This window comes from Gigantopelta aegis, chromosome 13, assembly GCF_016097555.1.
Source record: "Gigantopelta aegis isolate Gae_Host chromosome 13, Gae_host_genome, whole genome shotgun sequence".
Classification (NCBI taxonomy): Eukaryota; Metazoa; Mollusca; class Gastropoda; order Neomphalida; family Peltospiridae; genus Gigantopelta; species Gigantopelta aegis.
The window spans coordinates 29617478-29642477 of NC_054711.1; the positions used below are offsets into that span (position 1 = coordinate 29617478).

The 25000-nt window shown below is 38.7% G+C and overlaps 1 protein-coding gene across 1 annotated transcript in view; it reads left to right on the forward strand.

Annotated features, from left to right (window-relative positions):
• LOC121387427 overlaps positions 1-25000 on the forward strand; it is a 176049-nt gene that overhangs the window by 53699 nt on the left and 97350 nt on the right. The window contains exons 18-25 of the mRNA XM_041518538.1: positions 1779-1832; positions 2469-2756; positions 8926-8999; positions 12813-12915; positions 18014-18082; positions 18450-18565; positions 21878-21944; positions 24325-24374. Of these exons, the coding sequence (XP_041374472.1) occupies positions 1779-1832; positions 2469-2756; positions 8926-8999; positions 12813-12915; positions 18014-18082; positions 18450-18565; positions 21878-21944; positions 24325-24374 (821 nt within the window). The remainder of the gene's footprint in view (positions 1-1778; positions 1833-2468; positions 2757-8925; positions 9000-12812; positions 12916-18013; positions 18083-18449; positions 18566-21877; positions 21945-24324; positions 24375-25000) is intronic.

Below are 25000 nucleotides of genomic sequence, written 5' to 3' on the forward strand. Positions count from 1 at the left end.
ATAGGGGTGGGACGTAGCCGAGTGATAAAGCTGTGTTGTTTTGATGTGGTAAGTTATAACATATTATAATCAATGATAGGGGTGGGACGTATCCCAGTGGTAAAGCTGTGTTGTTTTGATGTGGTAAGTTATAACATATTATAATCAATGATAGGGGTGGGACGTATCCCAGTGGTAAAGCTGTGTTGTTTTGATGTGGTAAGTTATAACATATTATAATCAATGATAGGGGTGGGACGTAGCCAAGTGGTAAAGCTGTGTTGTTTTGATGTGGTAAGTTATAACATATTATAATCAATGATAGAGGTGGGACGTAGCCAAGTGGTAAAGCTGTGTTGTTTTGATGTGGTAAGTTATAACATATTATAATCAATGATAGGGGTGGGACGTAGCCAAGTGGTAAAGCTGTGTTGTTTTGATGTGGTAAGTTATAACATATTATAATCAATGATAGGGGTGGGACGTAGCCAAGTGGTAAAGCTGTGTTGTTTTGATGTGGTAAGTTATAACATATTATAATCAATGATAGGGGTGGGACGTATCCCAGTGGTAAAGCTGTGTTGTTTTGATGTGGTAAGTTATAACATATTATAATCAATGATAGGGGTGGGACGTATCCCAGTGGTAAAGCTGTGTTGTTTTGATGTGGTAAGTTATAACATATTATAATCAACAATAGGGGTTGGACGTATCCCAGTGGTAAAGCTGTGTTGTTTTGATGTGGTAAGTTATAATATATTATAATCTGAAAACATGATAGGGGTGGGTTCGCAGCCCTGTACCGGCTCCAACCCAGAGCGAATTCTTAAGGGTTCAGTGGGTAGGTGTAAGGCTACTACACCCTCTTATCTCTTACTAACCACTAACCAACTAACAACTAACCCACTGTCCTGAACAGACAGTCCAGATAGCTGAGGTGTGTGCCCAGGACAGCGTGCTTGAACCTTAATTGGATATAAGCATGAACATAAGTTGAAATGAAATTAATCTAATGTGTACCATGCATTTCATTTCAAGTCATTTTCATGCTTGCATCCAATTAAGGTTCAAGTACGCTGTCCTGTGCACACACGTCAGCTATCTGGGCTGTCTGTCCAGGACAGTGAGTTAATTGTTAGTGGTTAGTGAGAGAGAAGATGGTGTAGTGGCCTTACACCTACCCATCGAGTCATTAAAACTCAATATGTGTAGGAGCCGGTACCGGGCTGTGAACTCTGTACCTACCAGCCTTATGTCCGATGGCTTAATGACGATGCCACAGAGGCTGGTTACCATGCACTGAGATGGACATCTATGCATGCATCTGACAACGACATGAGATCAGTTGATGGTAGGCGAGACAGTTATGTCTGTGGAAGTCTTATCTAGCTAAAGCTAGCTGTTTACAGTTAAGTCTGTGGAAGTCTTATCTGGCTAAAGCTAGCTGTTTACAGTTAAGTCTGTGGAAGTCTTATCTGGCTAAAGCTAGCTGTTTACAGTTAAGTCTGTGGAAGTCTTATCTGGCTTAATCTAGCTGTTTACAGTTAAGTCTGTGGAAGTCTTATCTGGCTAAAGCTAGCTGTTTACAGTTAAGTCTGTGGAAGTCTTACCTGGCTAAAGCTAGCTGTTTAAATTGTTTGGAAGAATGACTTCTAATAATGAGAATTAATTAACTGAAGGGCAGCATGTACATATAATTTATAACTCAAGTCAATTAATATCTTTGACTACTTTTGGGAAGTCAACTGCTCTGTGAGCCAGAAATTTGGCTTCTCATCAAAAGTTGAATTCTTTTTCAGTCGTTGAAATCTTATAAAGATACCCTCATCCTGGCTGGTCTTAGCAACGGAAAGGTAAAACATTGTAAATATTCCATATTCTCTCTTTACTGTCTGAACCCACTGGCTCACATCTTTGTCTCGTGTACGGTTAGATTCTTCTGATCAATTCCCATCCCCCTCACTCACTCTCTCTCTCTCTCTCTCTCTCTCTCTCTCTCTCTCTCTCTCTCTCTCTATGTCTCTCTCTCTCTCTCTCTCTCTCTCTCTCTCTCTCTCTCTCTCTCTCTCTCTCTCTCTCTCTCTCTCTCTCTCTCCCTCCCTCCCTCCCTCCCTCCCTCCCTCCCTCCTCTCTTCTCTCTCCTCTCCTCTCTGTCTGTCTGTCTCTCTCTGTCTTTGTCTGTATGTCTGTCTGTCTCTCACTCACTGACTGACTGACTGACTGACTCACTCACTCACTCACTCACACTCACTCACTCACTCACTCACTCACTCACTCACTCACTCACTCTCTCTCTCTCTCTCTGTCTCTCTATCTCACTCACTCACTCACTCACTCCTACTCTCCACTCTGTCCTCATCCTTCCTCTCTCTTTTCTTCTTTCCACATAAAGGTCTAAATTTTCTTCATTATGTCATCTGTAAATGACAAATTAAATAATGAAATATTTGTTTATTGTGGATTGCAGTCTCATTACCGTTAACTTTCAGATAGTTCTGCTTGATGCCAGGACGTCACAGTTTGATTCGATAAAACGCCACGAGAAGGAGATAACCTATCTAAGCACTGTCGATGAGATGGACACGACTGCGTTAGACCTGCCATCCAATCAGATCTACCTGGCATCTGGGTCCAAAGATATGCGAATTAAATTATGGAGTGTCGTGGTGAAAGAAAAAGAGGAAGAAGAGGTCGAGGAAGTGAAAAAGAGAAAGCTGGAGAACAAGAAAGTGAAAGTTGAAATCAAACTTGTTGTGTCTCTTGCTCTTTTGACCACAGTATGTGCACTAAATTTTATTCCAATTTTCCTTTAAAGGTGGTTGCTTGGATCGATTGATGGGTGGATGGATAGATGGATGGATGGGTGGCTGGCTGGCTGGGTGGTGGGTAGATGGGTGGGTAGATGGATGGGTGGGTGGGTGGGTTTTGGGTGATTGGGTTATGGATGGATATATGGATGGATGGATGGATGCATGCACGGATGGATGGATGGATGCATGCATGGATGGATGGATGCATGGATGGATGGATGCATGGATGGATGCACGGATGGATGCATGCATGCATGCACGGATGGATGCATGGATGGATGCATGCATGGATGGATGGATGGATGGATAGATGGATGGCTGGCTGGGTGGCTGGCTGGGATGGTGGGTAGATGGGTGGGTAGATGGATGGATGGGTGGGTTATGGATGGATGGATGCATGCATGGATGGATGGATGCATGCATGCACGGATGGATGGATGGATGCATGCACGGATGGATGCATGCATGGATGGATGCATGCATGGATGGATGCATGCATGGATGGATGGATGCATGCATGCACGGATGGATGGATGGATGGATGCATGCATGCATGGATGGATGGATGCATGCACGGATGGATGGATGGATGCATGCACGGATGGATGGATGGATGCATGCACGGATGGATGGATGGATGCATGCACGGATGGATGGATGGATGGATGGATGGATGCATGCATGCATGCATGCATGGATGGATGGATGGATGGATGGATGCATGGATGGATGGATGGATGGATGGATGGATGGATGGATGCATGCACGGATGGATGGATGGATGCATGCATGGATGGATGGATGCATGGATGGATGGATGGATGCATGCACGGATGGATGCATGCACGGATGGATGCATGCATGGATGGATATGGATGCATGCATGGATGGATGCATGCATGGATGCATGCATGCATGCATGCACGGATGGATGCATGGATGGATGCATGCATGGATGGATGGATGGAAGGATAGATGGATGGCTGGCTGGGTGGCTGGCTGGGATGGTGGGTAGATGGGTGGGTAGATGGATGGATGGGTGGGTTATGGATGGATGGATGGATGCATGCACGGATGGATGCATGCATGGATGGATGCATGCTTGCATGGATTGATGGATGGATGGATGCATGGATGGATGGATGCATGCACGGATGGATGCATGGATGGATGCATGCATGGATGGATGGATGGATGGCTGGGTTGGTGGGTAGATGGGTGGGTAGATGGATGGATGGATGGGTGGGTGGGTTATGGATGGATGGATGCATGCACGGATGGATGCATGGATGGATGCATGCACGGATGGATGCATGTACGCATGGATGGATGTACGGATGGATGGATGCATGGATGGATGCATGCACTGATTGATTAATGAATACAATGGATGGATGGATAGAAAGACGATAACAGAAGGGCAGATGGATGGATAGACTGATGGTTGGATGGATGAGTGACAGAATGGACTGATGGACAGAAGGATGAATGGATGCATGTATGCATTGATTGTTGGATGGATGGATCAGTAGATGGATATGTGAGTGGATGAATGGGCTTATGAGTGGGTGGGTCAGAGAATGGATGATTGGATTGGATAAATCTGCGTATCTTACTATTTTTAATCATTTGATTGAATTAGCAATCTTGGCAAATCTAATGCACCGAATTTTCTTAAACGCAGGTGTTTAGGCATTGTTTATGTGTTTAGGTCTCACTACACAGTTCACTTCCGAGTGAGAGTTCATTCATCACGGTCCATTATACAGTAGTTCTTAATTGTGACACCCGGTATGGTTTACATATTCACTTGGTGAAGAATTAAAACAATATGTATGTTTAATGGTAAGCCTTCTGTGCTAACTTATTTCCAATTTAGTAGTGAAAGAAAGGAAGGAACTGTTTTATTTAACGACGCACTCATCACATTTTATTTATGGTTATATGGCATCAGGCATATGGTTAAGGACCACACAGATATTGAGAGAGGAAACCCGCTGTTGCCACTTCATCGGTTACTCGATTAGCAGCAAGGGATATTTTATATGCACCATCCCACAGACAGGATAGCACATACCACAGCCTTTGTTACACTAGTTGTGGAGCACTGGCTGTAATGAGAAATAGCCCAATGGGTCCACCAACGGGGATCGACCCTAGACAATTTAGTAGTGAATAATGGTCATAGATACAAAACCCATTCATCACACTTCTCATTGGAAGTGTGTGTATTCCTGTGGATAAAGTTAAAGGTTGTTTTTGTTTACCAAAACCACTAGAGCACATTGATTAATTAATCATCGACTATTGGATGTCAACCATTAAATTTGGTAATTCTGACTCGTAGTCATCAGAGGAAACTTGCTACACTTTTCTTAATGTAACAAGGGATCTTTTATATACACTTTCACACAGACAGGAAAGTACATACCATGGCCTTTGATGAGTTGTGGTGAACTTGTAGGAATGAGGAAAAAAAATGAATCAGTTGAATTTATCCACCAAGGTGATTTGATCCTGTGACACAAGCACTTCAGGCGAGCACTCAACCCACTGAGCTACATCCCACTCCTCCCTCCTGTGGATGAGGCACTGGATAAAGATTAATGGAATGAACCTCGGTTTTGCCAGATGTCCATTGTGCAGACAAATTGTCTTGATCATGAATAAGGGGTGGGACGTAGCCCAGTGGTAAAGCACTCGCTTGATGCGTGGTCGGTTTGGGATCGATTGCCGTTGGTTGGCCCAGTGGGCCATTTCTTGTTCCAGCCAGTGCACCATGACTGGTATATCAAAGACCGTGGTATGTGCTTTCCTGTCTGTGCGATGGTGCATATAAAAGATCACTTGCTAAAGGAAAAATGTAACGGGTTTCCTCTCTAAGACTACCTGTCAGAATTACCAGATGTTTGACATCCAATAGCCGATGATTAATAAATCAATGTGCTCTAGTGGTGTTGTTAAACAAAACACTTTTTTTTTTATCACGGATAACGGTTTTGTTATTCAGATTCAATATACCAGTATACAAAACACTGAGAATTACCTTAAGATATAGCTAATTAGAATCAGCTGCACTGGTCTATAGCTGTATCAAAGGTCATGGTATGTGCTATCCTATCTGTGGGATGGTGGATATAAAAGATCTCTTGATGATAATGGAAAAATGTATCGGGTTTCCTCTGATGACTGTGTCAAAATTATCAAATGTTTGACATTCAATAGCCGATGATTGATAAATCAGTGTGCTCTAGTGATGTCATTAAACAAAACAAACTTTAACTTTTTTGATCTATAACTGGTCAAGGACAATCACAAGACAGTGTTTGGCCCACTTTACGTTAAACTGTTATTGAATGGACTTTTACTGAACATGAATTCTAGTCATGAAAAATCGCAACATTGTATCTTTAACAATAATAGACTTACAGAATATGTAACTGTCATTGAATGCAGTTTGGTAAATATTGGTCAGTTTTATTTTACTGGTGGACAATGCATGAATGAAAAAAGAGTAAAGTTTGTTTTATTTAACGATGCCACTAGAGTACATTGATTTTTTATCTTATCATTGGCTATTGGATGTCAAACATATGGTCATTCTGACACTGTTTAGAGGAAACCTGCTGTCGCCACATAGGCTACTCTTTTACGACAGGTGGCAAGGGATCTTTTATTTGCGCTTCCCACAGGCAGGATAGCACAAACCGTGGCCTTTGTTGAACCAGTTATGGATCACTGGTCGGTGCAAGTGGTTTACACCTACCCATTGAGCCTTGCGGAGCACTCACTCAGGGTTTGGAGTCGGTATCTGGATTAAAAATCCCATACCTCAACTGGGATCCGAACCCAGTACCTACCAGTCTGTAGACCGATGGCCTAACCACGACGCCACCGAGGCCAGTATGAATGAATGAATAAATTAATCTTTAACGACACCCTAAGACAAAAATACACATCAGCTGTTGGGTATAAAAGAAAGGCAGATATATGAATTTAATTATTTACATTAAGAATAGAAATTATATAACTTGGGGAACAAAGTCAGTCATGAAAATAATTCCTCTTGATCATGAATTCTATTAACCATGGATTGATTGATTTGATTTCAACTTATTTTCGTGCTTATATCCAATTAAGGTTCAAGCACGCTGTCCTGGGCACACACCTCAGCTCTCTGGGCTGTCTGTCCAGGACAGTGGGTTAGTTGTTAGTTGGTTTGTGGTTAGTGAGAGAGAAGAGGGTGTAGTGGCCTTACACCTACCATTGAGCCCATAAGAACTCGCTCTGGGTTGGAGCCGATACCGGGCTGCGAACCCTGTACCTACCAGCCTGTAGTCCGATGGCTTAACCACTGCGCTACCGAGGCCAGTCTTAACCATGGACTATTTTGTGTACAGTCAGACCTCGTTACAACGACCGTCATTACTACGACATTTACACCATCCGACCTCAAATTGTCAGGAACAAACGTACTTCAGTGTTATTCTGTTCATTACACCAGAATTCACACCTTCTGACACTGACAGAGCAAATTAGGAACAAACATACTTCAGTGTTATTCTGTTCATTACACCAGAATTCACACCTTCCGACACCGGCAGAGCAAATTAGGAACATACGTACTTCAGTGTTATTCTGTTCATTACACCGGAATTCACACCTTCCGACACCGGCAGAGCAAATTGGGAACAAACGTGCATCTGACATCTGAAAACACCTCTTTACAACGACATTACATAATCACAGTTACCGTAGCACGTTGGCAGTACACACACAGCCACTTAGAATCCTTGATCTCGTACTGAGCCGATTGTGTCACCTGCTGTCCGAGCTACTGATGTCTGCGAAATCTGTAGACAGGTATTGCTTTTGCAAATAAGCCTTTAGTTAACCAATTAAAGGATTAACTGAACAATAAAATCTTCTATTTCCATGATATTTTGTAAACGAAACAGGTACCAATCGTAGGTGTCTTGATTGGACTGACAGTGAATGCGCCTTGTTTAATATATTTAATGATGTTTTTTACAAACGTTTAATATGTTGTTTTTGATAATAATCGCAATGCATTAATTATTTAAATGCTATTCAGTCATCAGTTAATATTAATTAGTATTTTTTGTTACATTATTTTGGCAATGGAGATAACTCATGATAATTCAATACACTGGCAAATTCGATATAACGACAAAGTGACCCAGGGACGAACATGGTCGTTGTAAAGAGGTCTGACTGTATATGATATTTTTAATGTGCTGAAATGTCAATAAAGGTAGTACTAAACCAAATAACTTCCTGCTGGGTCAAAGTTCGATAGACAAGTGAACACCACCAGTCCTGTGATTTGTGATAAATGTGAGTGCGATGGTTGTAAAAAAAAAATAGTTTCATCTGGGCAAAAAAATGTATGCACTCTAGTACCACTATGTCATATAGGCTTATGCTTGAAACATGTATGGGGTACCTGTAAAAAACTACTTGTATTTTGTGCAAAATTAGGGTAGTCATAGACACTACCTGTTATCTCAGAAATGAGCAGCTTGACCCCCATTTTTTTCTGATTCACTTTAAGGGTGAGGGGTGGTAGTATTTATATCCTTGGCGTTTATGTCGATTGATACATTGCAGATAGGAGTTTTAGCCACATATGTTACTATTGTCTTCGATTTGATTTAGTAGTATACACCCTAAATAGATAATACTACATTCGTGTCAGTTAATTTATCTTACATGATGTTTTAAAATGTATCTAATGAGCAGAAAAGATTTGGATATCTTTTTAAACAAGTTGTGAGATAAATGGCATCTAACGGACATGATTGTAGTACTTAGTCTATTTCTTACATATCCAGCTTAAACCTATTTACGGCCCTAATGCTTATAGCTAACTTGTGCATCACAGACAAGTCAATTTTAAATTAACTTGTACATCACTGAGTGAATGATTCAACCATGCTTTGTTTTTCATTGGATGTATGGCATTGGTGACCTGGTCATCACCTAGGAGCAGCCAGTCGTATGTCTTTAAAATGTTATTGCACGTATATGTGTTAACAACTACATGTATGTGTTATCAAAAATAGTGAATGATGATGCCACCAGTGGGTGTATAAGAAGTTGTTTTCCTTTCCAGTTTGAGTGTGCTGATGTTCCCAGCTGTATCTGCTTCTCAAGCAACATCATGGCTGTCTCGTACGCCATGTCTGTGTGAGTATACTGCAACTGTTGAAAAATAGAAGGTTTCTTGTCGCCATGGAAACTCGTAAACATCATCTGACGCACATTTTCAATTGCGATATTACCACCTATACTACAGCATTGTTTTTAATTAGTAACAATGAATCCTTTACATGTATCTCAGGGCTCGACCTCAATGGTATCCCAGGGTGTTTTGGCTACCAAATGTTTGCTCGGCCTGACGAGATGTCTAAACCTGGTAGTCCACTGTTTTATATATATTTGTTTTACACGTCTAGTTACTCTGCAATCAACAGTTACAAGTGTGTATTTCACAGTATATTTCTCATGATTTTAAAAACCCTAAAACATGTTTTAAAACAAATAAATTATTTTAATATTTTCTCTCATTTTCTCTCAAGTATTAAAATTATGGGACTACCCATTTTTACTGGGGACTACCAGATTTTATAACCTGGTAGCCCAGTTGGCTACCGCTGAAAAAAGTTAAGGTCAAGGCCTGGTATATATAGATTCTTCTGATCAATTCCTGTCTCTCTCTCACTCTATCTCTATTTTTCTCTGTGTGTTTCTTTCACTCTCTCTCTCTCTCTCTCTCTCTCTCTCTCTCACTCTCTCTCTCTCTCTCTCTCTCTCTCTCTCTCTCTCTCTCTCTCTCTCTCTCTCTCTCTCTCTCTCTCTCTCTGGTATCTGCACTTTGACACAGGCAGGGCAATTAACACCTTAACTACACCACTGTTTTAATTTAAAACACTGCGAACAGAAAATCTGTAGGTAGAATTTAGTTTGTTTTGTTTAATGACACCACTAGAGCACATTGATTTTGCAATCTCATCACCTTTACTACAACATTTAGAAAGTTTGTTTTGTTTAATGACACCACTAGAGCACATTGATTTTGCAATTTCACTACCTTTACTACAACATTGTTTTTTAATTCAAAACATTAGCAGGAAATCTGTAGGTAGAAAGTTAAAGTTTGTTTTTGTTTAACAACACCACTTGAGCACATTGATTTATTTATCATCAGCTATTGGATGTCAGATATTTGGTAATTCTGACATATAGTCTTAGAGGAAACCCGCTTCATTTTTCCATGGATCTATTATATGCACTTCCCCACAGACAGGACAGCACATACCATGGCCTTTGATGTACCAGTTGTTTTTATCTGGTTGAGACCGAAAAAACCCCCATCTAATCAGAGAATGGGTCCACTGAGGTGATTGGATCCTACGATGACAGCACCTCAACCGAACGATCTACGTTGTATGTAGAATGCTTGTCTGAGGAGTTTTTTTCTTCAAATGATCAAATCCTTTCAGTGGATCTATATGTTTTTTTTCCCAATCCATACCTTCAACTTAATAGTGTTGATATCAGTTTTTCATAGATGTTTCAGAGTATCTATATTTGTATGTTTATATATTTTACATACATGTATCATTCATGTATAAAAACAAGCAAATTTTCGTATTTTCTAAGTTCAAGAATTATAACTATACCAAAAATGGGTAAAAAGCCATGAAAGTCAAACTTGTTCTGTAACAGTGACAGTACCGGTACATGATAAAGCTATATACCAAATTTAGATCAATATCTTGTTGAGGCATTATGAAAAAAAAAGTCAGGAAAACAAATTTTCATCTCCATCTTGATAAAGTTATACAAATAATTTCAGCTTGGACATTGCGGAAAAAATGTCCACAAAACTTTATGTACAACAGACAGATGAATGTGAAACCTAATAAATGGTTGGTTGATTGATTGTTTGGTTGATTGGTTGATTCATTGATTCATTGATTCATTTATTCATTCATTGATTTATCAAAGGTCATAATATAGACTGTCCTTTCCTTGGGGAAAATGCTTATAAAAGAGCCCTTGCTGATAATGGAAATTTCTCAGACACTACTAAATGAACAATTGGTGAACAAAATTGTTTTGTTTAATTACACTACTGGAGAACATTGATTAATTAATCATCAGCTATTGGATGTCAAACATTTGATAATTCTGACATGTAGTCATCAGAGGAAACCTTCTACACTTTATTTCTAATGCAGCAAGGGATCTTTTATATGCACTTTCCTAGACCGGATAGCTCAGACCACGGCCTTTGATATACCAGTTGTGGTGCACTGGCTGGAGCAAGAAATAGCCCAATGGGCCCACCGACTGAAATCAATCCCAAACCAACCGCACATCAAGCGAACGCTTTACCACTGGTTATAAACCAACCACCCACTAACAATCAGTAAATTTGATGTAACATTAGACTGAGCTGTTCTAAATTAAGTGCCCAGTGACCTTAAGAAATTAATGCGTATCACTTTATATTCAACCTAAGTCCATGAGGGAAACATTCCAAATTCCACCCCACCAAACTCTTTGGGTACTCTTCCGGGGCCTAATTCACAGCGGTCTCTTAGGCTCTGCTAGACAATAAAGCATACTCTTTGCAAGTCTTTTAACATTGCACTGCGAGATCGCAAAGTTGCAACAGCTTAGTGAATTAGGTCCCTAGTCCTTAGACAGGTCTCACTACACGTTTCACTTCCAGGTGAGAGTTCATTCATCATGGTCCACTGTAGTTACCAATTGTGACATAGGTTGTGGTTCACATATTCACTTCTAGTAATTGGGGAAGAATTAAAACAATTTGTATGTTTAATAGATGGATTTGGCCCAAGTTATTTTGTAATATTGTGCATTGACCTTTTGGGACATGAGTGTATAGCGGAAGAGACAGCTGGAGTGAATCGGTTAATGAACCACCTGTTCAGACCAGTACTACAGCCAGATGCGGTCATATAGCAAAAATATGAGACGGAAATTTTCTCAATTTTGGAGTGAAAATAAATGTTTGTATAATGTATATGTTGTTAGTGCCAACGAGAACCCTTTCTATTGGCAGTCTTTATTTGAAGTTGGACAATTTAACATGTGTTTCAATGGCAGATGACATCTGTGTAGTGAGACTCATTCTATTGGCAGTCTTTATTTGAAGCTGGGCAATTTAACATGGATTTCAATGGCAGATGGCAACTGTGTAGTGAGACTCAATGTATTGACAATCTTCATTTGAAGCTGGGCAATTTAACATGGATTTCAATGGTAGATGACAACTGTGTAGTGAGACCAGAGCTGCCAATGCTGTCTTGCGCTTTCTGTTTTGAGAGTATGAATCCCCAGTCTTTTCCTTCTCAAGTTTCCTCTCTCTTGGACAAAGAAACTGGCTCATGTCAACCTGTGCCCAAGTCAGGCATGCACTACAACAGCTTGCTCCGAGTACATGCACAGTAAATTATTTCCTTGTCCTTGCCGTAATCCAAAAAATGTAGCGTCTTTTCTCTGAAGACAACATGGCAGAATTAACCAAAAATTTTTTTTTCCAATAGCTGATGATTAATTAATTAGCATACTCTCGTTGATTCTTTTCCTTATCTTCCTTTACCCTTTCCTTCTCTTCTCTCTTTGTTTTTTTATTTTATTCCCTTTTGACCCTCAGATAACAATTTGGAAACTAATTGTATGAGGAAGCCTATATAGATTCATATTTGTAAACAGAAAATCTTAAATATCACATATAATATCTATTTTTATGTCATACTATTTTTATATAACTTTTACGTGATACTGTAAGACAATTATTCAAGGCTCCCCAACCTTGACATTAACCATGATCTGGGGGTAATAACCCCCCCCCCCCCAAAAAAAAAAACCCCAAAAAACCCACACAAAAAAACATACTCTAGTTGTGTTACTAAACAAAACAAACTAAATTTTTCTTAGACGTGGATGTATGTTTGACTTCCACAGATTTCTAAACCTGTTCAGAATGAGTCCTAGCAAAACGGATCAGCAAAATTGCATCAGCTATGAACTTTTGAGCCATTCTACAGATTCAGATCATATGGACGAGGTTAGTGTCACACTTATTGTTAAATAGAGATTAACAGGTTATTAGGCAGTCACAGATACATAGGATTCAGATCATACAGACGAGGTTAGTGTGACACTTATTGTTAAATAGAGATTAACAGGTTATTAGGCAGTCACAGATACATAGGATTCAGATCATACAGACGAGGTTAGTGTCACACTTATTGTTAAATAGAGATTAACAGGTTATTAGGCAGTCACAGATACAGAGGATTCAGATCATGCAGATGAGGTTAGTGTCACACTTATTGTTAAATAGAGATAACAGGTTATTAGGCAGTCACAGATACAGAGGATTCAGATCATACAGACGAGGTTAGTGTCACACTTATTGTTAGATTAATAGGATATTAGACAGTCACAGTTACAGAGGATTCAGATCATACAGACGAGGTTAGTGTCACACTTATTGTTAAATAGAGATTAACAGGTTATTAGGCAGTCACAGATACATAGGATTCAGATCATACAGACGAGGTTAGTGTGACACTTATTGTTAAATATAGATTAACAGGTTATTAGGTAGTCACAGATACAGAGGATTCAGATCATACAGATGAGGATAGTGTCACACTTATTGTTAAATATAGATTAACAGGTTATTAGACAGTCACAGATACAGAGGATTCAGATCATACAGACGAGGTTAGTGTCACACTTATTGTTAAATATAGATTAACAGGTTATTAGGTAGTCACAGATACAGAGGATTCAGATCATACAGATGAGGATAGTGTCACGCTTATTGTTAAATAGATATTAACAAGTTATTAGGCAGTCACAGATACAGAGGATTCAGATCATATGGACGAGGTTAGTGTCACACTTATTGTTAAATAGAGATTAACAGGTTATTAGGCAGTCACAGATACAGAGGATTCAGATCATATGGACGAGGTTAGTGTCACACTCGTTGTTAAATAGAGATTAACAGGTTATTAGGCAGTCACAGATACAGAGGATTCAGATCATACAGACGAGGTTATTGTCACACTTATTGTTAAATAGAGATTAACAGGTTATTAGGCAGTCACAGATACAGAGGATTCAGATCATACAGATGAGGTTAGTGTCACACTTATTGTTAAATAGATATTAACAGGTTATTAGACAGTCACGGATACAGAGGATTCAGATCATATGGACGAGGTTAGTGTCACACTTACTGTTAAATAGAGATTAACAGGTTATTAGGCAGTCACAGATACATAGGATTCAGATCATACAGATGAGGTTAGTGTCACACTTATTGTTAAATAGAGATTAACAGGTTATTAGGCAGTCACAGATACATAGGATTCAGATCATACAGACGAGGTTAGTGTCACACTTATTGTTAAATAGAGATTAACAGGTTATTAGGCAGTCACAGATACAGAGGATTCAGATCATACAGATGAGGTTAGTGTCACGCTTATTGTTAGAGATTAACAGGTTATTAGATGGTCACGGATACAGAGGATTCAGATCATACAGATGAGGTTAGTGTCACACTCGTTGTTAAATAGAGATTAACAGGTTATTAGGCAGTCACAGATACAGAGGATTCAGATCATACAGATGAGGTTAGTGTCACACTTATTGTTAAATAGAGATTAACAGGTTATTAGGCAGTCACAGATACAGAGGATTCAGATCATGCAGATGAGGTTAGTGTCACACTTATTGTTAAATAGAGATAACAGGTTATTAGGCAGTCACAGATACAGAGGATTCAGATCATACAGACGAGGTTAGTGTCACACTTATTGTTAGATTATTAGGATATTAGACAGTCACAGTTACAGAGGATTCAGATCATACAGACGAGGTTAGTGTCACACTTATTGTTAAATAGAGATTAACAGGTTATTAGGCAGTCACAGATACATAGGATTCAGATCATACAGACGAGGTTAGTGTGACACTTATTGTTAAATATAGATTAACAGGTTATTAGGTAGTCACAGATACAGAGGATTCAGATCATACAGATGAGGATAGTGTCACACTTATTGTTAAATATAGATTAACAGGTTATTAGACAGTCACAGATACAGAGGATTCAGATCATACAGACGAGGTTAGTGTCACACTTATTGTTAAATATAGATTAACAGGTTATTAGGTAGTCACAGATACAGAGGATTCAGATCATACAGATGAGGATAGTGTCACGCTTATTGTTAAATAGATATTAACAAGTTATTAGGCAGTCACAGATACAGAGGATTCAGATCATATGGACGAGGTTAGTGTCACACTTATTGTTAAATAGAGATTAACAGGTTATTAGGCAGTCACAGATACAGAGGATTCAGATCATATGGACGAGGTTAGTGTCACACTCGTTGTTAAATAGAGATTAACAGGTTATTAGGCAGTCACAGATACAGAGGATTCAGATCATACAGACGAGGTTATTGTCACACTTATTGTTAAATAGAGATTAACAGGTTATTAGGCAGTCACAGATACAGAGGATTCAGATCATACAGATGAGGTTAGTGTCACACTTATTGTTAAATAGATATTAACAGGTTATTAGACAGTCACGGATACAGAGGATTCAGATCATATGGACGAGGTTAGTGTCACACTTACTGTTAAATAGAGATTAACAGGTTATTAGGCAGTCACAGATACATAGGATTCAGATCATACAGACGAGGTTAGTGTCACACTTATTGTTAAATAGAGATTAACAGGTTATTAGGCAGTCACAGATACATAGGATTCAGATCATACAGACGAGGTTAGTGTCACACTTATTGTTAAATAGAGATTAACAGGTTATTAGGCAGTCACAGATACATAGGATTCAGATCATACAGACGAGGTTAGTGTCACACTTATTGTTAAATAGAGATTAACAGGTTATTAGGCAGTCACAGATACAGAGGATTCAGATCATATGGACGAGGTTAGTGTCACACTTATTGTTAAATAGAGATTAACAGGTTATTAGGCAGTCACAGATACAGAGGATTCAAATCATATGGACGAGGTTAGTGTCACACTTATTGTTAAATAGAGATTAACAGGTTATTAGGCAGTCACAGATACAGAGGATTCAGATCATACAGATGAGGTTAGTGTCACGCTTATTGTTAGAGATTAACAGGTTATTAGACGGTCACGGATACAGAGGATTCAGATCATACAGATGAGGTTAGTGTCACACTCGTTGTTAAATAGAGATTAACAGGTTATTAGGCAGTCACATATACAGAGGATTCAGATCATACAGACGAGGTTAGTGTCACACTTATTGTTAAATAGAGATTAACAGGTTATGAGGCAGTCACAGATACAGAGGATTCAGATCATGCAGATGAGGTTAGTGTCACACTTATTGTTAAATAGAGATTAACAGGTTATTAGGCAGTCACAGATACATAGGATTCAGATCATATGGACGAGGTTAGTGTCACACTTATTGTTAAATAGAGATTAACAGGTTATTAGGCAGTCACAGATGCAGAGGATTCAGATCATATGGACGAGGTTAGTGTCACACTTATTGTTAGATTAACAGGATATCAGACAGTCACAGATAAGAGGATTCAGATCATACAGATGAGGTTAGTGTCACACTTATTGTTAAATAGAGATTAACAGGCTATTATAGGCAGGTATGAAAACAGGGGGTTAGGTGCTAGGGGTGCATACCTCTCCCCTAAAACTTCAAAAAGCTCTGAAAATGTAGTGTCTCAGATTTGGCCTAACGTAATATAAATTGTGCACATTTGTGATGTGGTAAATTGTTACATCCCTGGAAGCAGGGTCACCTAGGTAACCAATTGTTTGTTACATAAAATATATTTGCATAGCAAGTTCTGATGATCTTGAAATTTGATACCATACCAAAGTTTACCATATAACTGATTGATGGTTTGTGTGACTAACATGAACAGAATGATGATTCATGGAAATACTGTGCCCTGCGAAGCTGCTCTGATAGGCTTTGTAGGGTGTTGTGAAAGATGAAAGTTTGCTTTGTTTAATGACACCACTAGAGCACACTGATTAATTAATCATCGGCTGTTGGTTGTCAACCATTTGGTAATTCTGACTCATAGTCATCAGAGGAAACCTGCTACATTTTCTTAATGCAACAAGGGATCTTTTATATGCACCATCCCACAGACAGGAAAGCACATACCACAGCCTTTGACCAGTTGTGGAATGAGACGTAGCCTAGTGATAAAGCGCTCGCTTGATGCGCAGTCAGTCTGGGATCGATCTGTGTGGGTGGGCCAGTGCACGACTACTGGTATATCAAAGGCTTTGGTATGTTCTGTCCTGTCTGTGGGATGGTGCATATAAAAGATTCCTTGCTACATATACTAATGCATCTATGACTGTGTCAAAATGACCATATGTTTGACATCCAATAGCCGATGATTAATAAATCTATGTGCTTTAGTGGTGTCGTTAAATAAAACAAACTTTGACCAGTTGTGGTGCACTGGTTGGAATGAGAAAAACCCCATTAAGTTGAATGGATCCACCGAGGTAGTTTGATGCTGCGACGCAAGCACCTCTAGGGTGTAATGAGTGTAATGAGTGGTAAAGCATTTGCTTGATGCATGGTTGGTCTGGGATCGATCCCCAACGGTGGACCCATTGGGCTATTTCTCATTCCAGCCAGTGCTCTACAACTGGTGTAACAAAGGCTGTGGTATGTACTATCCTGTCTGTGGGATGGTGCATACAAAAGATCCCTTGCTGCTAATTGAAAAGAGTAGCCCATGAAGTGGCAATAGTGGGTTCCTCTCTCAATACCTGTGTGGTCCTTAACCATATGTCCGACGCCATATAACCATAAATAAAATGTGTTAAGTGCGTCATTAAAAAACCCATTTCCGACCTGTGCTCCAAAACTGGTACATCATAGTATGTAGTATCCTGTCTGGGAAAGGTGATGTGACAGAACACTCGTAAAAAAAATAATGTCAAGCATTGGGACTTTGGATACCCCAGTTCCCTCCACTAATAAAACTGGCAATGTTTGTAAATAATCTGTTTCATGATTATTGGACATTAAACACCAATTCCATGTTGTGTTGTTGAATAAACATTCCTTTCTTTTGCAGATCATAGATATTTGTGCATGCCCGACTGTTGAGATATTTGTTACTCGTAGTAAGGATGGTGTTTTAAAGGTAAGATGTCTGTTTTACGTATCATACAAAACGACCGGGTAATTTGTATGAAAAACAGATCTGAGATTATGAAAACATAAATTTATATTTTTATTAACAGATTGAGAATTTTCTTACACACATGTTGGTGAGAACACCTTGCATTATATTTGATATCGCATAGTTGTTTACACAGGTACATATATTTTTATTAACAAATCTCAAATTATAAAGCATAATTTTTATATTTTGTTTGATCAGATCTGGAATTATAACAAAACAATTTTTATTTTTTATCTTCAGATCTGGAATTATAATAGAACAATTTTTATTTTTTATCTTCAGATCTGGAATTATAATAAAACAATTATTATTTTTTTATCTTCAGATCTGGGATTATGAGAATTATCTGATAAAAGAGTTGGTGTTTAATCATCACATGTCTGGACTGTGTTTCTGTAACAACAGAGGAGACCTGCTTATTGGATTTCATATTTATATTTTGTAAGTCATTCCTTTGTGGGGCGGTATTTAGCTAAATCGGTTGAGAGCTCGCTGAGGTGCTTGCGTCACAGGATCGAATCCCCTCGGTGGACCCATTCACTTATTGGGGTTTTGGGCAGGATTTAGCCAAATCGGTTGAGAGCTCGCTTGAGGTGCTTGCGTCGCAGGATCGAACCACCTCAGTGGATCCATTCAACTGATTGGCTTTTTTCTCATTCCAACCAGTACACCACAACTTTTCAAAGGCCGTGGTGTGTGCTTTCCAGTCAGTGGGAAAGTGCATATAACAGATCCCTTGCTGCATTAGGAAGGAATTTAGCTCAGCCGGTTGAGTGCTCGCTTGAGGTGTATGCGTTGCAGGATTGAACCACCTCAGTGAATCCATTCAACTGATTGGGTTTTTCTTGCTCCAACCAGTGTACCACAGCTGGTCAAAGGCTGTGGTATGTGTTTTTCTGTCTGTGAGAAAGTGCATATAAAAAGATTCCTTGCTGCATTAGGAAAATTGTAGCGGGTTTCCTCTGATGATTGTGTCATAATTACCAAATGTTTGACATCCAATAACCGAGTTTGGTGGTTGACAACAGTTTTAACCAATTCTCCATGACTGGTGTACCAAAGGTAATAGTATGTGCTGTACTGTCTATGGGAAAAGTGCACATAAAAGATCCTTTGCTACCAATGGAAAAATGTAAAGTGGTTCCTCACTGGAAAGTGATAGATATCAAGGTATTTAACATAACACTTAGGATTATTGTTTTATTAGATCTGGATTCGTTGCCTACCCAGTGAAAGACAGAAATGTCTAATTTTATCACGGAGTTGTCTCCAACTGAGAGAACTATATTATTAACCGTCCAAATGTCCATATAGTTCTCATATTGCCTCGCTCCAGCCAGTGCAACACGACTGGTATATCAAAGCCTGTGGTATGTGATATCCTGTCTGTGGGATGGTGCATATAAAAGATCCCTTGTTGCTAATCAAAAAGAGTAGCTCATGAAGTGGCGACAGCGGATTTCCTCCCTCAATATCTGTGTGGTCCTTAACCATATGTCCGACACCATATAACCATAAATAAATGGTGTTGGAGTGCGTCGTTAAATAAAACATTTCCTTCCTTCCTTCCTTCCTTCCTACCTTCCTTCCTTCCTTCCTTCCTTCTCATATTGCAGCCTGTGTAGGACCGATACCAGATATTGGTACTGTCGTAATTACAAATCTTGCTAGCACAAGTAGAGAAAATAATTATTAAAGTTTTGTCTTTTATTAATAACTCACTGTTTGGGGGGAGGGGGATGTAGCCCAGTCTGTTTGGGATTGATCCCTGTCAGTGGGCCCTTTGGGCTATTTCTCGTTACAGCCAGTGCACCACGACTGGTATATCAAAGGCCATGGTATGTGCTATCCTGTCTGTGGGATGGTGCTTATAAAAGATCCTTTGCTACTAATGGAATAGTGTAGCAGGTTTCGTTTCTAAGACTATTTGTCAAAATTACCAAATGTTTGACATCCATTAGCCAATGATTAATAAATCAATGTGGTCTAGTGGTGTCATTAAACACCACAAACTTTTTTTACTGATTGTTCATTTGGTAGTTTTACTGTTGGGGGTCACTTATTGTTAATCAAGTTCATCCGAGTTAAGATACCTTTAACATTGCAGAACACATAATAATATAATAAAACATATACATCATAATACCTTTCTCTCGTTAAATATTTAAATTGCATGCGACTGTGTGGCGAATTGCTAAACCAGTTATTGTTACAATTTCAAACAACATTTAAATTTATTACTCCGATTTGACTGTTAGCATATTTGTTTGCTTAAAGTCTTAGATGTAGGTCTATAATTGCTTTATTATTAGTTATAACTGTAAGTTATACATGTATGTTAAAACAATTTTATTACTATGGTTCAATCATGGTGCCAAAATATATAGCAAGATTATTGCTACGACAGAACCAATATCCGGTGTCGGTCCTAACTGCAACTCATTGTACCTCAGACAAGCTGTCTACCTGTGAGCTACACTATAGTTTATACCAAACCCCCTGTGTTATCTTTTTTTTCACTCCAGCAGGTAATATTTTTGTCTTGGCAGGACATATCTTTTTTTTATTACCCAGTGGTCATTCATAACAGGAAAAATATTTTCCATATTTTCTCAGTGGGAAACATTCTGCATTGGTCTAACGAACAATAGTATTGGATAATTTGACGCTTACAAACCAATGACTTTATCGGTACTAAATAGGACGTCATCGTGATTTGACAAACACACAAAATGTCGTCATGTAGTTTAAAAGAGTTTGTGTTTATGGCTCTCTGTTTTTGGTGTTAAATTTACAACAAAATATCATTTTAATGCAATTCTTTATAGATTTTTTACCAGAATAAAGAGAACTTTTGTTGTTGAAAATTATCTACGAACGTGACTAAATTACAAAGACAAATACTGATTAACTAGATGAGGTTGATATTTTCCATATAAAAAAACACAAGTAGCGAATTCTATTTATCCTATAACACTTCTCAAATAACATTTTCATTTGATATTTAGTAAATTACAGTGCTAAAGTCTCCTCCATCAGTAATATGACGTCATGACGATTTTTACAAAGTAGTTCGATGTCACACATTTTAACTAAATCTTTGAAAACATTATGCTCAGGTATACAGGTCTGGTTGGTTTGTAAATAAATGACCCATCCACAGCAACACATTACCTAGAGACCTTGCAAATTTGCTTACCATTATTAACCAGGTTAATACACAAAATTTTCACATGGGTTTATGACATGGATATCATGGGTCAGTTATAGAATCAATTAATTTATTATATATTGAGAATTTTTAGCATAGAAATTTAGAACTTTCAGTGCCACTTTCTTTAAAGAAAGTGCTTGTGTTTGGACCCACAGAATGTCTTGATGAATCCCTGCTCTCTCAAAAATAATTTGAAGGAAGAAAGGAAATGTTTTATTTAATGACACACTCAACACATTTTATTTACGGTTATATGGCGTCGGACATATGGTTAAGGACCATACAGATATTGAGAGAGGAAACCTGCTGTCGCCACTTCATGGGCTACTCATTTCGATTAGCAGCAAGGGATTTTTTATATGCACCATCCCACAGACAGGATAACACATACCACAACCTTTGATATACTAGTCGTGGTGCACTGGCTAGAGCCCAGTGGGGCCACCGACAGGGAATGATCCCAGATCGACAGTGCATCAAGTGAACGCTTTACTACTGGGCTACGTCCCGCCCCTAAAATAATTTGATGTATGTTTCAGGATGGTGAGCATAGTGGATTACTTACCTGTTGAACAACTGGAGAAGATGATGGATCTCACTGTTCAGGTAAAGATAACATCACAATTAGATAACATCACAATCAGATAACATCACACTTAGATGACATCAAACTTAGATGACATCACACTTAGATGACATCACACTTAGATGACGTCACACTTGCATAACTTCACGCTAAGATGATATCACACTTAGATGACATCACACTTGGATGACTTCACACTTAGATGATATCACACTTAGATGACATCACACTTAGATGACTTCACACTTGGATAACTTCACGCTAAGATGATATCACACTTAGATGACATCACACTTGGATGACTTCACACTTAGATGATATCACACTTAGATGACATCACACTTAGATGACTTCACACTTGGATAACTTCACGCTAAGATGACATCACACTTGGATGACTTCACACTTAGATGACTTCACACTTAGATGACATCACACTTGGATAACTTCACACTAAGATGACATCACACTTGGATGACTTCACACTTAGATGACTTCACACTTAGATGACATCACACTTGGATAACTTCACACTTAGATGACATCACACTTAGATGACATCACACTTGGATAACTTCACACTTAGATGACATCACACTTAGATGATATCACACTTAGATGACATTACACTTGGATAACTTCACACTTGGATGACTTCACACTTAGATGATATCACACTTAGATGACATCACACTTAGATGACTTCACACTTGGATAACTTCACGCTAAGATGACATCACACTTGGATGACTTCACACTCAGATGACTTCACACTTAGATGACATCACACTTGGATAACTTCACGTTAAGATGACATCACACTTGGATGACTTCACACTTAGATGACTTCACACTTAGATGACATCACACTTGGATAACTTCACACTTAGATGACATCACACTTAGATGACATCACACTTAGATAACTTCACGCTAAGATGACATCACACTTAGATAACTTCACACTTAGATAAAATTAGAATTAGATAACATCACACTTAGATAATGTCACAATTAGATAGCATCACAACTAGATAACATCACAACTAGATAACATTACAACCTTGGTTCCACACACAAGAAACCTATTTATCTCTCTTTAAAAAACCCAACAAAAACATATTTTAATGTTTTGCTGTCAAGGCAATTACCTTTCTTAAATTTAACATTATACATGTACTTTTAGTTGCACACAAGAAACCTACATGTTGTATTTATCTCTTTATAAAACCCCCATCCAAAACGTATTTTAATGTTTTGCTGTCAAGGCAATTACCTGTCTTAAATTTAAAAAATAAATTGTCATAGATTAATTTATGCTGAGGCATCTGTTGAACAAATATTTAGTTTTTATCATTTATATCATCTCTCCTGTACTCTTCTCCAACCTGCATGATGTATGCCCAGGCGAGCATATTTAACATTGTTTGACACCCAATAGTCCGGAGGGGACTATACGTTTTGTCTCTTTTCTTCTGTCCATCCATCTGTCTCTCTGCCTGTCCATCCATCTGTCTTTCTGCCTGTCCATCCATCTGTCTTTCTGTCTGTCCATCCATCTGTCTCTCTGCCTGTCCATCCATCTGTCTCTCTGTCCATCCATCTGTCTCTCTGCCTGTCCATCCATCTGTCTCTCTGCCTGTCCATCCATCTGTCTCTCTGCCTGTCCATCCATCTGTCTCTCTGTCTGTCCATCCATCTGTCTCTCTGCCTGTCCATCCATCTGTCTCTCTGTCTGTCCATCCATCTGTCTTTCTGCCTGTCCATCCATCTGTCTTTCTGCCTGTCCATCTGTCTTTCTGTCTGTCCATCCATCTGTCTTTCTGCCTGTCCATCCATCTGTCTTTCTGCCTGTCCATCCATCTGTCTTTCTGTCTGTCCATCTATCTGTCTTTCTGCCTGTCCATCCATCTGTCTTTCTGCCTGTCCATCCATCTGTCCCACATACAGTTTTCTATAATTTTGTTCGCGATGGCTCAAGATACTGAGATGAAATTTTATGTATAACTTTATCATGTGCTACGGTATCGATCAATATATGTGTGTGTATATATATATATATATATATATATATATATATATATATATATATATATATATATATATATATATATATATATACACACACACATACATACATGTATATACAGTAGAATTTTGTTGGGTTAACTCGGAAAAGTCGAATACACCACAACGTTCAAATTAAAAACAAAGTTTCGAGTTACACTTACACGTTGTTGACCAAATGGTTAGGTCGAACTACCCGATGGGTCGAACACTTTCTCCAGCACCGACGGGGTTCAAGCCAACAGGATTCAACTGTATATTATGTCGGACTTATCACAGTACCATAATTGTTTATAATCATCATCAATCAAAACGTTTATATTTTCTTTTCAGGATGATCTTCCAGAAACTCAAATTTATGAGGATTTTACTCTGGATCCAAGGTAAATAAAAGTTGGAGTCACAGACCCTAGTTTCAACCCGTGAAACTGGACAGTTTGTCTGCTTATTCTAAACACCTGTCACACATCCACACACAATTACAATGGAGTGAACTGACAGTCTGTGACGTTAATGCCAAATACCATGAAAATATAGACTAGAACTCAATGTTATAACTGTTTCTTCTTAGAAGTATGTGCGTTTTTAGCATTATATTACAAACATCAGGATAACCAGAAATACTTTGAATGTATTGAAATTAATAATCTAAACACTAAAATACAAGAAAAGTTGTAATCAAACTACCCTGCATTGAAATAATGTTTTGGCTAAAAGGAAAATGGCGGAACATAGCTCAGTGGCAAAGTTCACCCCTGATGCACGGATTTATCCCAGTTGGTGGGCTTATTGGGCTATTTCTCGTTCCAACCAGTGCACCACGACTGGTATATCAAAGGCTGTGGTATGTCCTGTCTGTGAGATAGGATTTTGATAATGAAATACTGTTTTGTCATTCAGAACTACTTTACATCCCACCCATATTCTTGCAACAGGGTCCAAGGCCCATGCTTACAAAACTTTTAGAGTCCAGACTCAAACTCTAATGACGTCACACGCATATAATTTG